At 33.8% G+C, this 14026-nt stretch overlaps 1 protein-coding gene across 6 annotated transcripts in view; it reads right to left on the bottom strand.

The window, feature by feature from the left end:
* Window positions 1-398: 398 nt before the first annotated feature.
* The window catches only part of RCOR3 (REST corepressor 3), a 48252-nt gene continuing 34624 nt past the window's right edge, over window positions 399-14026 (bottom strand). For 3 of the 6 annotated variants that reach the window (XM_031438623.2, XM_064477159.1, XM_031438627.2), the window contains 3 exons: window positions 12135-12192; window positions 3481-3722; window positions 399-3011 (listed from right to left, as the gene is read on the bottom strand). In XM_031438623.2, the coding sequence (XP_031294483.2) occupies window positions 2667-3011; window positions 3481-3722; window positions 12135-12192 (645 nt within the window). In that variant the 3' untranslated portion in view covers window positions 399-2666. The other 3 variants (XM_064477161.1, XM_064477162.1, XM_064477160.1) reach the window with 2 other exon arrangements.

The following is a 14026-nucleotide window of genomic DNA, read 5'->3' as shown; positions in this document are numbered from 1 at the left end:
AAGAATGTAGGCCTATATTAAGACAGAATTTGACATTCTTTCATATTTATTTTACAAATATTTTACTTAATTATAAGATTATTAAGAAAATGTTTTGATCATAACCTACCTTTTACCTCCATCCATATTACACTGGAATTAAATCATATAGAAAAATATTTTTTTCATTAATATTACCAGATGTATCAAGAGCATGATTTATTTTTAGTTATGTAGTGAAAAAAATACTTGGGTGTAGATTAAAAAAATGATAACCTTGAGATTAATTAATGAAATGGTCCTTAAAAGATTTCTAGGTTTTGCTTTTTTTTTTTATAAAAATCAGTATTTAAATTTTCACAGTGAAGAGGTCCTAAATTCTTCATACAGCATGAAATTATATAAAGATAGAAGACATAGACATCTTTAACTCTTTAATCCTTTGATTAAGCAGCAAGCATATCACTCTTCCAGGCCAAACACTGCTTAAACAAAAAAGAAAATGATGACGTGCAAAATATTTACAAAATATGCAAAGCACACGATAAAAGACATCTCACTATATACATGGGTCATATTACTTATGGAGCTAAGATTTTTTCCTACTGTGTGCTCTAGTGTACGTAAATCAAATTACAGCACATCCCTCAGATACAGCACCTTTGCCCATGGTTGGGGTAGAACAGATTTCAAATGAATCACAATATACTTAACAGCTGGACAGAGGCTGGCACTGACCAACTTGACTGACGTGTCCCACATACTGTATACTGAAGGTCTACTGACAAGAGACAAGACAATAAAAGCTGTCTAGTATGCACATATGCAAGACAATCTGAATACTTTAAAAAATGCTTTAGATATTTTCCTTTAAGATATATAACTGTCCCCTGTGGCTTTTAAAATAAAAGTAAGTATAAATTCTTGAGTATTACGAATTTTAAATCATAAGATGATCCAACGAGAAAGAAAGAACACACCCTGGAAAAAGGTTTAGATTACACCAGAACTTAAGGTCCTTATGGAAATAAGTGGTCTAAACGTCAAAATTAAAACTAATCAGTGGATTTGTTTGCAGCTCTTTAATGCTTTACAGCAAAAGGTAGGGACTATTTTTCCAATATTTGGGAAATATATGTATGACATCTCAGAATAGAAATCAGGACCTTAGATGCTGACTATTTCATGTAACAGCCTTAAATGTGAGGAGAATGTGAATGTGCAAACATTTAGCTTAAGTTCCACTAGTATAGTAATCTAAGTGATCTGTCCCTTTGCACAGGTCATGATTCCAATATGAAATAATTGTATCAAAAATATTAATAATACATTGTTGAAATACTATCACTTGTAAAATATTCTTTGTAGGTGCTTAATGATTATGTGTTGCGTTAAGAAGTCTTTAGTTTTTCTGTTTGTTTCTTTATAAAAAGGGGTCTCAGCATTTTAAGTTAACAGCACAATTGTGACAATATACTGATACATCTTTAGATAACACAGAACAAATTCTTAAATTTATTTTATGAAGTAATGTTGATGATTTAACCCTAAACCAAACCCACGAGTACAGGTCGGCTGCAAGGAATACACAAATGTACTCAAATAGTACAATAGAGATTTACCAAGAAAACATCTTTTATATTAAATGCAGACCATATTAATAAGTATGAGGGCAATTTTAAGTTCAGAATCTAAACATAAAAAGGGTATCGTAAATAAATGCTTCCATAACCACTATTTCCACATAACTGACAAAATATAATTCTCTTCTAAAGTCCCCAAATGTAGGCAACTACTAGTTAAAAGCAGATAGCATTTAGAAACATTTAAAAAAAAAATCAAAATTAACTTCATTTGCAAGGAACTTAAAGACATTGTACTTTAACAAATTAAGTCCTCATCTGTAGCTAAAATTCTTATTCTGATCCTCTTATCACTGACAGATGGCGGGTCAATGACCTTTAAGCAAGGACTTGCACTAGGACCCTAAACTGTATGTTAAAGGATTAATCGGTTCAGTACATTCTTTATGGTTTCATATAATTGCTTTGCAATTGATTAAATTGCTTTCTTTTAAAGGAATATATTTAAATTCCTTTAGAAAAAAAAAGCAAGATTTTTTGAAAAAAGGGATATATAGCTATAATTTCTTAAATATGCATTAAATGAACATATGTCAAAATCTGAAATGCAGGCTATTTATTCTTGCACTCCTAACATAGGAAAATGTTGTTAAAATTAAATTAAAGAAAAAAGAGAAAAAGTCAAACATCCTTAACTTAGGAAACTTAAAGGAGTTTTCACAATTCCTAAGTCAATATTCCTGTACTAAGAGCCTTGACTATGAAGAGGCAGGAATATAAAGATTCTCAATAAAATAAATACAGTAAAAACAAAACAAAAAAACCTTGGTATATAGAATACTTAATCTTTTTTTTCCTTTAATGAGATCATGTCGCTGAATGTATACTCTAGAAAGGAGGCTAAATGTAGGCTTTCTGTTGTATTTCATTTCAGTTGCACGAACTAAAAAATTTCAGACATCCACTTATGCTAGCCCACTGCCACAAAACTAGGTCGTAGCCTCAGTATCTAGGAAGGATGATTCTTTCTTCTTTTGCATCAGTCAGATGAGCATTGGTATAATGATGGGGTGAAAAGTTACTGCAGCTTTGTCCAATTTAATTTTAGTGCAGTGAGGACTGTGAATCTGTCTGAATTCCGATAAGTGATGGTGGCTGTTGACCACCAACCGTGGACAACACTGGTCTCGGGTTTAGACGGGGCGGCATAGAATTAGCAGGGCGAATGAGAGGTGGTGGAGGCTGATTTAAAGTTGGCCGGGGCTGGATAAACCGAGCCTGCTGCTGGAGTGGAGGAGGCTGCCGGTGAAGAGCAGGGGCAGCAGGCAGTGTTGGACGAAGAAGTGGTGGAGGCTGGTTCAGAGTGGCAATGGGGGCTGTTGGTGTTGGAGTGGATGATGGGGCAGGAGGTGATGGACCCAGAGTCCGAGGAGCCTGTGGGGTCTGTGCCTAGAGGTGAAGAAACAAAAATACATGTATGAGATGATAGTTCCTAATGAACTTAATACAATATAGTTTGGGCTGTCACAGGAAAAACAAAACAAATCAAAACAAAACAAAAACAACACCAGTGTTTTTTGGAAGCACAAGCTTCTTTTATTTTAAACAAAACAAAACAAAAACCCAAAAACCAAAAAAGCAACGAAGCTACCAAACAGGCATCTTTATTAGTAAACAGCTTAACACTGGAAAAAAAAAAAAAAAGACTATGAAAGAACAATACACTCTCCATTCTTCTAGGATCAGAACTCAGCATGTCATTATGACTTAGGAGTCACGAGAGATGCACCTCTGAGTAAGTGTATTGTCAACCTTTCATGCTCATTCAGCCAGTCCTCTGACAATTAACCTTACAGACCACCACACAAAATGGTGATTCCTCAACTCATATTAGCTCAAATTCCATACACAAACACACCTCCTCTTCTTCATCAGTGCTCTTCCCTGATGGCACATTAGAAGCACTTTTTGTCTCCTCCCCTAAAGCAGAAGCATCACCATTAGAAGCCTGGGTTCCTTGTTCTGCTTCCCATTCCTGCAATACCTCCTCTAAGTTAAACCGACGCCTGTAGTTTACAAAGAAGTTCTTCACTTGGCCAACAGTCTTGTTGCCAATTACATCTGCAATAGCTTGAAAATCTTTACCATATTTGCGGACACCTGGAAGGCAAAGTAAATAATACACCTGTGAAGGATCAATAAGGAGAGCTGTGTGTACTATACATCATGCACACACAAAGATACCAGCAATGAAAATCCTTTCTGATAAACTCTGCTCATTTCTCAGTTCTGAGATAGAGGCTAAGATATCAGGGTCACAGATGAAAACTATCAATTATCATGTCATTGAGCCAGCTACTTGCCTTCAACTGAACAATCAGAAACTTACCATTGTTTACATACTCAGTTATTTTCTCCAATCCTTTCTTGAACTCTCAAATACAGTCCATTTATTGTAAAGCATTGAATTCTTTGTTCCATCCTCAATTCCACATTCATTTATTTCCCTAGTAGCCAGTCACCTAAATTTGAGCAACACCGTTTGTAAACAAAGCTGGATGGGAATGAACCATCTCTTTAATCCCCTCAATGGACTGAGCAGGTAGTCTCAGGGTTCCCCCATTAAGAAAAGCATTGTAATTTTGGTCTTAACACCAACTTCAACATAATTACTTGCCTATCTCACCAGGTACCAATGAACAGAAATGAGCTAAGAATTTAAATACAAAAAGCAGGAGAATCATCACAACCTAATGGACAAAAAAAGGGGAGCTATTTTTCAGTCTGTTGGATTTTAACTCATCTAACAGTCCTAAACAGTGTATTTATGAAGGATTCCCAGCTATGCTCTGCAGCCTGAAGACTTAGGTGATAGTAATGACGATTTGTAGACACTCATGCTGATCATCACTACCTTAAATTTAAGAAGGATTGTACTTTCAGTTATTTAAAAACCTAACTTTTCATTATGGAAATTTTATTAGAATGAAGGATAATATTTGATTTACAAACTTGAGATTGTCAATTATGCTACAGAATTTTAAATGACTTTATATAATCAGATGGATAATAATTTGTTCTTAAGGGAATTCTAAAAGAAGTTCAATGACTCATTCTAGAAAGAGATGATGCACTTAGCTCAAAATATAAAAGCTGTCAAAATTTTGATTTTTACAATTTGATAACTGTTTTTTAAAATACCAGAAAAATAGTAACTTACTAATTAGAGATGAGAAAGGAGAAAAAAAAATACTGATGTTTATATTGAAGTCCATAGTTTAACCTAAGCAGCCAGAAATATGGGGATTTAAATAAACTTAACATGTATACAATTACAGATGAAAGAATAATATAAGGATATTAGTACCTCAGCAGAAATGCTAGACATAGTCTTACTGATACCTATTTGGATGGTATACTTATTACATAAAAGCACCAGCATGATACAATATAACTCTTGTTTTTAAATTCTGTGTTTATTTTATATTAGAAACTTGGGAATAAGTATCTCATGCTACATTCAACTTGCTAGGCTTGACTCTACGGAGAATTCTTTTATCTTAATGCATTCTGGGTAGGAGGCCTGACATTATTAAGCTATAACCATATCCCACTGTTAATACAGTGTTTTGGGTTTGTAAACTATGTTCATTTGCTGTTCTCGAAGGGGAAAACATGCAGGACAACAAAAGTAATAATGCTACTTAAGCATTGTGTACAACATTTTGGCAACATAAATGAATTTATATTCTCTTAAATCCATGAGCTGATTTCCAGTTTGAATTTCATAACTGAGTATAAATTTTAATGGTGACTAGGTTCCACCGAGGGTTTATCTGGCTGTGCAAACCCAAGGTCATTTCATATGAAGAATAACTGCTATATACTCAAGTACTTCTCTCCTACTTATACTTTGGAAAATGGCAACTCAACTTGTGATGACTGCACTGAAAAACAAATACTAATTAGAAACCACAGAATAATTTTCATAAGGGATATTTAATTTAATTCTAGAAATGACCAAACCTACTGAATACACGAGTTTAGACATGAAAACCTTAAATAAATCTAGAATTAGATCTTCTATATTCTTAGCAAGAAGTCACATTAAGAGTAACTCTGATTCCAAGTCTGATGATATTACAACCCTCCAAACACCTATTTGTTTAGCAAAATATGTTCCAAAACCTACCACTAAGCTGTCCCCACATCTGACTCCATTACTGTCCCCTCTTCTTCTGACTTTTTTTTTGTGTGTGTGGTTTCACTTTATTTTCTCTTGCTTGTCATTAATATTGTTGCATTTTCAGAATTACATGCCCCCAAACCAAAACTACTTCCTATAGGAACTTTAGTTTACCCAGATACTTTGGATGTCAAGGGTTTTCTTCAGGTCACTAGGTAAGTTTGTTATTAACTTGCATAACCCGGTCTTGTACCAACCACTTTGCAAAATCTGAAGGCTCAGATCACACTGCAGACCTCTGTAGTCTGGCTAAGGATCTCAGTCACATCCTGAGAATAAGTGGGCCCAAATGTTATTGCCCTTAACCTTGCAGGATGGCTGGGCCAGGTATAGGCTAGCTAGAGCTCCTTGGCAGTCTCCCCTGGACAAACAGCAGCGTTACAGGTCTGCCTCGGTGTGTTATGACAAATCCCATAATATTCTCTGTGTGCCACGATGTGAAGAAGATTGGAAAGTACGATCCCATGGAACACAAACTACCATCAGCATTACCACAATGCTGAATGCACAGAAACTGCTCAGGAAATACAATAGCTTTTTCTTTCCTACGGGGCTTCATTCTACGTTTCTTCCCCAGGCTACAAGAGTCACACGTGGCTGACTTCTTTATCACTTTTACACTCCCATGACTTCGGTCAACAGGATATTTTGGCTAGAAGGTGGAATTCTTAAGCTCTGTACTATGGCTGTAACTGAAGACTTAACAGGACTGACTCCTTCAAAAGAATCCCCAGCTAGGCATCTGGAGAACACAGCAGGGTAGCAGTGCTGAGCAACTAAACTAACAACCTAAGATATCAGAGCTAATTTAGTTACAACTTGTATCTAGGAGAGGGGCGGTCCATTCTTTTTTCACAGTTTATTAAAAACAAGGTCCCTCGTATCTACAAGAATTGGTGCTAGGATGACTTAGGAAGTTCTTACTACAAAATCTGAAATTTTTCCTTCTTCATTTTCATCATTAAATACTGTAGGTATGAGAATTGTGCTCTGCTTTAAAAGATGTCTGCCTTGATAAAAATAAGAAACACATAAAATGGGAATGCTAATATTAATGACCTTGAAAACCCAAATTTGTATTTTAAATGATGGATCAACTTTTCACGGATTTCTTCAATAAATAAAATTTTGTGTTCTGAATCATATCCCATATCACAGGCTGAATCAATAAAGTAATACCGTGACACAATATCACAACAATTCCTAATTAGTAACTCATGGGGAGTACTATCTCTATGACTTTTGATTAAGTGACATTTCACTAAAGGAATCAAAAAGTAAACAGGTCAAAACCATCTAATCACTCTATCTCATTATGAAATAACAAAGAAATACAGAACACTTTTTAACTCTCTCTCTCTCAAAAAAAAAAAAAAAAAAAAAAAAAAGGCCCAAGGTCATCTGAATGACTTCTCAGCAAGGGAGTCAAATACAATGATTAAATCTCTCTCTCTCTCTGAAAATGTAAAAGGTTTGGGTCCACTTGAACCATTAGTTTTAAATTAAACTTCTGACCTTTATGGCAAGAGGTCAGTTTTCAGTGCGGGGAAAAAAAAACAAAACAAACTTCAGAGAACCCTAGAAGAGGGAAATTAAATATTTCCCAGGGAGAGGAAAAAATTGTTTTCAATTTTCTAGATTTCATTTGAAAGTTACAATGAAACAATGTGGCTTCTACACTGGCAGATGATGCCTTATAATCTTTATAAATATGTAATCTTTATAAACATGTACTTTTAAAGTTTTGTTTGAGAATTAACATATAAATATAATTTACTAGGATAGTATGTTATCATTACATTTTATGAAAGTCCACATTTTCCAATCATTATTCTATATTACCCAACCAAAAAAAAAAAATTCGTATTTTTAGAGTTTTGGCTAGTAAGACAGTAACTTCAGGAGCATTTGTAAATTGGTGTTTCCCAACCCTGGACAAGGAATTTAGACTCTTTTTTCCTTAGATAGAAGGGATATTATAAATTTGCTTTTGGTACATTTAAAAAGTTATTTTTAAAATCTGACTTTGGACTACAAAAAAAAAAAGCCAAATATTATAGTGGCAAGGCTACTTGTAGGTCTATGTAATGAAAATCTGGGGGATATTTTTTCCTGCTTCTTATAGCAAAATGTCTTAAAGTGAGCATGAACTTAGTATAATTGGGAAATGTTAATTTTTGAAAAATCTATTTTTGAAATAAGAACATAGTGACATCTAGAAACTCCCAGTGATATGGCCTTTTCCTATCAATAAGAGATTAATTTTAAACTCAAATCATTTAGAAACATGAATTTCTACCTCCTGTAAATCTCTTCAAGAATCCATATTAAAGAAGGTAATAAAGATATCAACAGCAGTGGGACAGTGGTGCATCTGAGCAAGGGCTAAAGTCAAAATCATATATTTCCTTTCCAATGCCTAAATTTTCTGTTCTGAACCCTCCCATTTTCCTTGCTGCAAGTTAAATTCCATCCCAGAAACGCTGTCAATTTTGAATCATTAATAATTTGAAGCAAGTTTACCAGAGGGCTGACATTTATACTTTTCGGCCTCCATTCTTAGGCTACCTGCTATAACTGAAGAAACTCTCTAATGCAAAAAGATGCCTTTTAGATGGGAAGTATGACTCTAACTCCAAATTCCTTTTGATCATGTACTGGATTACAATCCTTATATCTTAAATCAACTGCCAAATCTCCTTTACCCCCCTACTTTAGGGAACATTCTAGCTTTTTTAAAAATAGGAGGTAAAATTAGAAAGAAGACAATTTCTAGACTTGCAACTTCATTTCTCCTAAAAAGGAATGAATGTATAAACTACAGGGAGAGAAGGTAACATTTAACTGTAAGCGTAACTGACTTGAACATAGTTCTGTCATTTCCTGTTTTATATGAGAAGGCAGGCAATATGGAAAAAAAAAGTAAAATTTAAAGTTGACATCTTGATAAAATAGAAAAATTCTTTTGTTGTTGTTTATCCTAATATAGCACAAATATTTTAGTTGGGGAGCATACTGGTTTTTTTTTTTTTTTAACCACATGACTATGAAATGAATACATTTAGGAGGAGACTTAAAAACATCAAATATTGTATACCTTCTGTGCCTATATACTTTAAAGAGTGGATGTTTTGCACTATCATTTAAACGTATTGTTATTTTCTTGAAAACAGCTAGTAATTGCTCCATTTTACATGGAAAAAAATACTCCTACAATCTAATTCTTTTCTTAATTCTTGCTTAATAAGGAACATTTATCATATGACTATCAAGATTGATTTTAGGATAATTTCTAAACACCATAGATTAGGAAAAAATATTTCTATATATGACACAAGCTATAAACAGACTATAATTGGTCTTACTGTTAACTTGTAATAGAAAATTTAGATACTCAAAGCTGGAACAGATTACAGAAACTGTAGAAATATCTTTCTTGACAAGTATTTTAAGAGGATTAAATTAAAAGCATTTACAATATCCCACTTGGGGACCCTTAAAGAATGTTCCTGAAGTTATGATACAGCTAGAATTAAATTAACATAATAAAGTGATAGATTATACAAGTATAAGCAGACATTCATATCTGGTCTGAGTATGATTTTGCCCCCTTCCAAATAAGGAAGAAGGAAGGGAAAATAGCTTATTTATTTACTTAAATATTTGTTGTTAAAATAATATTTATTTGTTTATTTAAATATCTACTCTTTAAATGGTTAGTACTTAATTAACAATAATATGAGTAGATGCGAAGTAAAGTGGGAAATAACATTTATTTAACAGCAGAGTTATAAATCTCACCAGTGACACCAGAGTCAGTATTTCTCTCTCTAGGTCACAGTAATAATCAACTATGAGCAAGATAAAACATGGAACAAATGAGTATCAATTCAGAATATATATGTAAAATATCTTGAATATAAAATACTACATAAATTAAAACATGTTAATATCAAGACATAAGTGATTAAAACTGAAGTGGCTTTAAGAATAAAGGCTAATGATAAAGATTAAAAAGAAGGAAAAACAAAACAAAAAAACCCAAAAACAATAGCCTGCTACGATAAGTACTTCTGGATAGCAAATTATACATGTTAAAATAAAAGCTGCAATTATGTATCTTAACCACAATGGGACTCAGGTACAGGTGACATTGCTATGATTACACTGTTTATAAGACACACTTCTGAGCATTATATAAATATGTGGGCATACAGGGCAAAATTGGCACTTCTCCCTAAAAATTACTATTTTGGACACAAACAGCTTTATATTGTTTTATTCTATGTAACAAAAACAAAAAGAAAAAACAAAAAACAAAAACAAAAACCCCTAAAAACTCAAAGTGAAAATAAAAATTGCACACAGAGTTAAAATACATAAATAAAAACAAAGACTTTAACATATTAAGATAGTGCTTTCAAAATTCTAAGAACATGAATATTTCCATACAAACTGCTGCATTAGTATAATTTATTTAAGGATTACTTTTCAAATATGCATAAAAATATAATAGAGAATGTCCCTCAGAGGAGAGGAAATGTTTGATTATTTCTATTACTCCATTCCTACAATATTTATAAGCAGAGATAATGGCCACAAATATAGCTCAGTTCTACATGTACTATTGCCAATGTCCTTCCCTTGAATGAAGCTTTTCATAATATCCAACCCAGCCATAGGAGTCTACTACTTAAGTGGATCCTACCACTTAAAGTAGTCCTGCAGAACAATATCAAATCCTGAGTGCTGTACAGATAGAGAAAGATTAACACAGATTTCCTAGGTGATTCTCCTCAGAAAATCCTTTCACCGGCATAATTTCTTACACTATACTACAGGATTAGTACACTAACCTTTAAACAACAGAACACTGGAAAACAGGGTTAAATTCTATAGGCTACTACAATGGAGGGAAACCAGCATTACATCGCCAAAGCAATGCCCACTCAAATAACCACATTAGAGCTTAAGTCACAGTTCTAAACGAATATGAAACAGCCACTGAAAATACTAATTTTGTCATCAAAAATTTAAAGGGTCAGCTTCTAATTTTAAAACAATTATTGAACATTATAAACTGATTAAACTTCATCCTGATTCATTCAGAAACTTAGTTCTACAATTATAGATGTGCCTAATGCACACTGACACCCTGCCTCCATAGGATCAAGCATTTCTACTTATGAAATGACTGTGCTGTGCTGTAAAGGCCAAAGGGAAGGTCGACATTATCCTGCTGGCACTCTCCTGTGACATTTTCAAATCACACTGGGTGGGTAATTCTTACTCTAATTCAAACTGCGGAGTCTTATATTAATCAATCTTTAACTACATTATTCTCACATCCGAATGATACTTGCACAGCATTTTTGAGTTAAATATGTTCTCTATGTTTGAATACTTGGAAATATTTTCAAAGGTATACTTATATTTCACTGGGGCCCACCTCTCTTACAGTACTTAACCCAGATGAAAAAAGCTATTAGTACTCAACACAGGGCTCAGCCAGGAAGAAACAAATTATAGACCAATTTAAATTACAGAATCAGTCCTGCAGATAGTTTATCTTGAAAGGAAAAGAAAATCTACAGCATTGAATTAAAATATACAATGTGCCCTTCTTTAAGTAATTCAAACATGAAAATATCCAGGTTTATTATGCTTTCAATTTGCCCATGCGTATTCATATTACAAAGTGTTCTGCATACAACTCAAAGTATTCTTATAAATAGTGCATTTAAAATGCTACATATATATACATACATATACACATATATATGAACACTTAATGTATCTCTTATGTCTCTTTTGTTTAAATATATATATAGATATTTAAAGTCAGGTTTCAAAGCATTCAGTGGCATATCTCTTAAGTAAGTTATGGTACACCAAAAGTTAAACATCATTAATAATTTCAGTATCTGACATTTATTAAATAAAGTATACAGAGTAATCAGAGAAAACAGAAACACATAATAGTTTTTGCTTTTAACGATGAGTTACTGCCTGATACAGTAAGAATGAACCCAATTGCAAGAACACTGAAGCAAAGGCAGCGAGAGATCATATGACCTGTTCAAGCTTGTCATCATCATTTATTTAGTGCTGAGAAAGTGTTATGTGCTGTTCAGGACCCAAAATGCACATAGGCTCAGTATGTCACATCCATAAGTACAAAACAGAATTCCTGGTCACCAGGACTTTGTGGTGAACACAAGACCCCTTTCTTGATCGTTTCTAAAGGAAGGGAAGAACTATGGTAGTCACCTTTCATGACAAGTTAAATAATTATTAACAACAGTAACTGCTTATCTTTAATATACCTTGCACTGCTAGAAGCTGCTCCTCTGTGGTCCAACGGGCATTAATTTTCTGATTTGACTACAAAATTAAAGAGAAGTTTCCTAATGAGGATATGAAGACACACATTTTTCCAAAGTGCTTATTTTTTTAAACTTTTCACCAAATCACAAACATGAGATTACTAAAACTCTGATTTATGAAGATTTCATTTTTATAAGAATTTAAAAAATACATTCTGAGTTAACTTTTACCAACACAAAAAGATAATGAAAGGGAAATGTACCAATTTGGGAGAATGAACAACATTCACACTTACACTCTAGTCAGAGATATTAAAGCTGAGAAAATCTATTAGTCATCCATTTTCCAACCACAATGTTCCTATTATACATTATAGATGTTAATTTTAGCCTAGTTTTAAAAGTTTAAGAGACCTTATTTTTTTTAGAGAAGATCCGTGGCTCTCTCTAAAACGTCTTTTCTTCATAATAGACTAAACCCATCCTCATCCCATCAAAAATAATGTGTATAAATTAACATAAAACTGTAGATGAGGGATACATTCTAAAATATTTCTTTAAATTTCTGGAGCAGAAAGTGACCCACTGTAAGAATAATTCTTTCCTCCAAGACCTCCCATATTCCTCCCAATAATTTTGTTTAAAAAATTTCTAAATCTTAAACGATTTTTACTATGGTAGTAGTACAATATTTAACACTTAACCAAATTTCATTCGTGGACCCCCCTGCTTAGTAATCAAGGATCTCTGGCAGTAGACGGAGGGACAGATACAAGCATACCAGCGCATAGAGGGCTGCAGCAGAAACTGCCCAGCAAAGTGGCCAATGTGATGCATGCACATGCTGGGCAGAACAGGAAGGGTTCCTTTCAGAAGGGGTGTTTAGGTTTTATCTCATTTGCAGTCCTAGCAATAAGAGCTTCCACAGTACACAGAGGTTCTGGGTAACACCAACTGTCTCACCATGAGCGAAGAGGTATAGTAAGCACTTGGAAGAAAGAATGATACAAAAATTCAAAATTTAAAAAAAAAAACCTGTTAGAGAAGAAAGGAAAAAATAAAGAAAGACCAAGAGTAAAGGGGGTAAAAACCTAAAACAGAAAGCACTGAATTCCAGATTATGAAGGGATTGTGAAGGGACTGCAAGGCCGGCCAGGCACACTGATAAGCCTCAAGGTCAGGATACTGGCAATGACGCAAAGGAGTAACAGTAAACAGGTGAAGAGAAAGAGGGGGGACATGACACACAGAAGCAGTAATAAGGGTGAACGAAGGCTGAAAAAGTAAAAAGAAAAAGGAAATGGAAGAGGAAAAACTAGAAAATTTAAACATATGTTCCCCCAAAGAGGAGTCAAAAGAATGGAGTAGGAGCTAATATTTGAGTTAATACCCAGACAATCTGATGCTACCTTGGCTGTGAAAGATAGACAGAAGTCATCCTTGGTACCCAAGGATAACTGGTACTGGAACCTATTTAAAACAGGTCCAAATATTTCAGAGTAAAATGGTTAAAAAATAAAAGATTGATTGTAACTGAATCTGAAATATGAAACTACAAATGATTAGTTCATTAACAATGGTTATTGATTTCACTTATAGGTTTTAGTTTTATTTTTTGGCATACCATACAATGGTACAACATTCTCTAGCTTTGAAATTTATATCATGGGCATAGAATAGGTCATTTTTGTTTTGAAGCCTTCAACAGTTTTCTCAAGGATCCCTCTATGTTACTTAATTCATTCTTTTCTGAAGTGCTTGTCTGAGTCATCATCCTTTTTTCTTTGTTAGTTCTGCTAGTTACCCAACTGTCAACAATTCTGCAAGCAATTAAAGCCATTCTCTTGTACTTTCACAGTTTCACTAAGTTTCACATCTTTTGCAAGGCTTAT

Source organism: Camelus dromedarius, chromosome 21, assembly GCF_036321535.1.
Source record: "Camelus dromedarius isolate mCamDro1 chromosome 21, mCamDro1.pat, whole genome shotgun sequence".
NCBI classification, from domain to species: Eukaryota; Metazoa; Chordata; class Mammalia; order Artiodactyla; family Camelidae; genus Camelus; species Camelus dromedarius.
The sequence above is the reverse complement of the archived record's forward strand: the minus strand, read 5'-3'. Positions and strand labels throughout refer to the sequence as shown.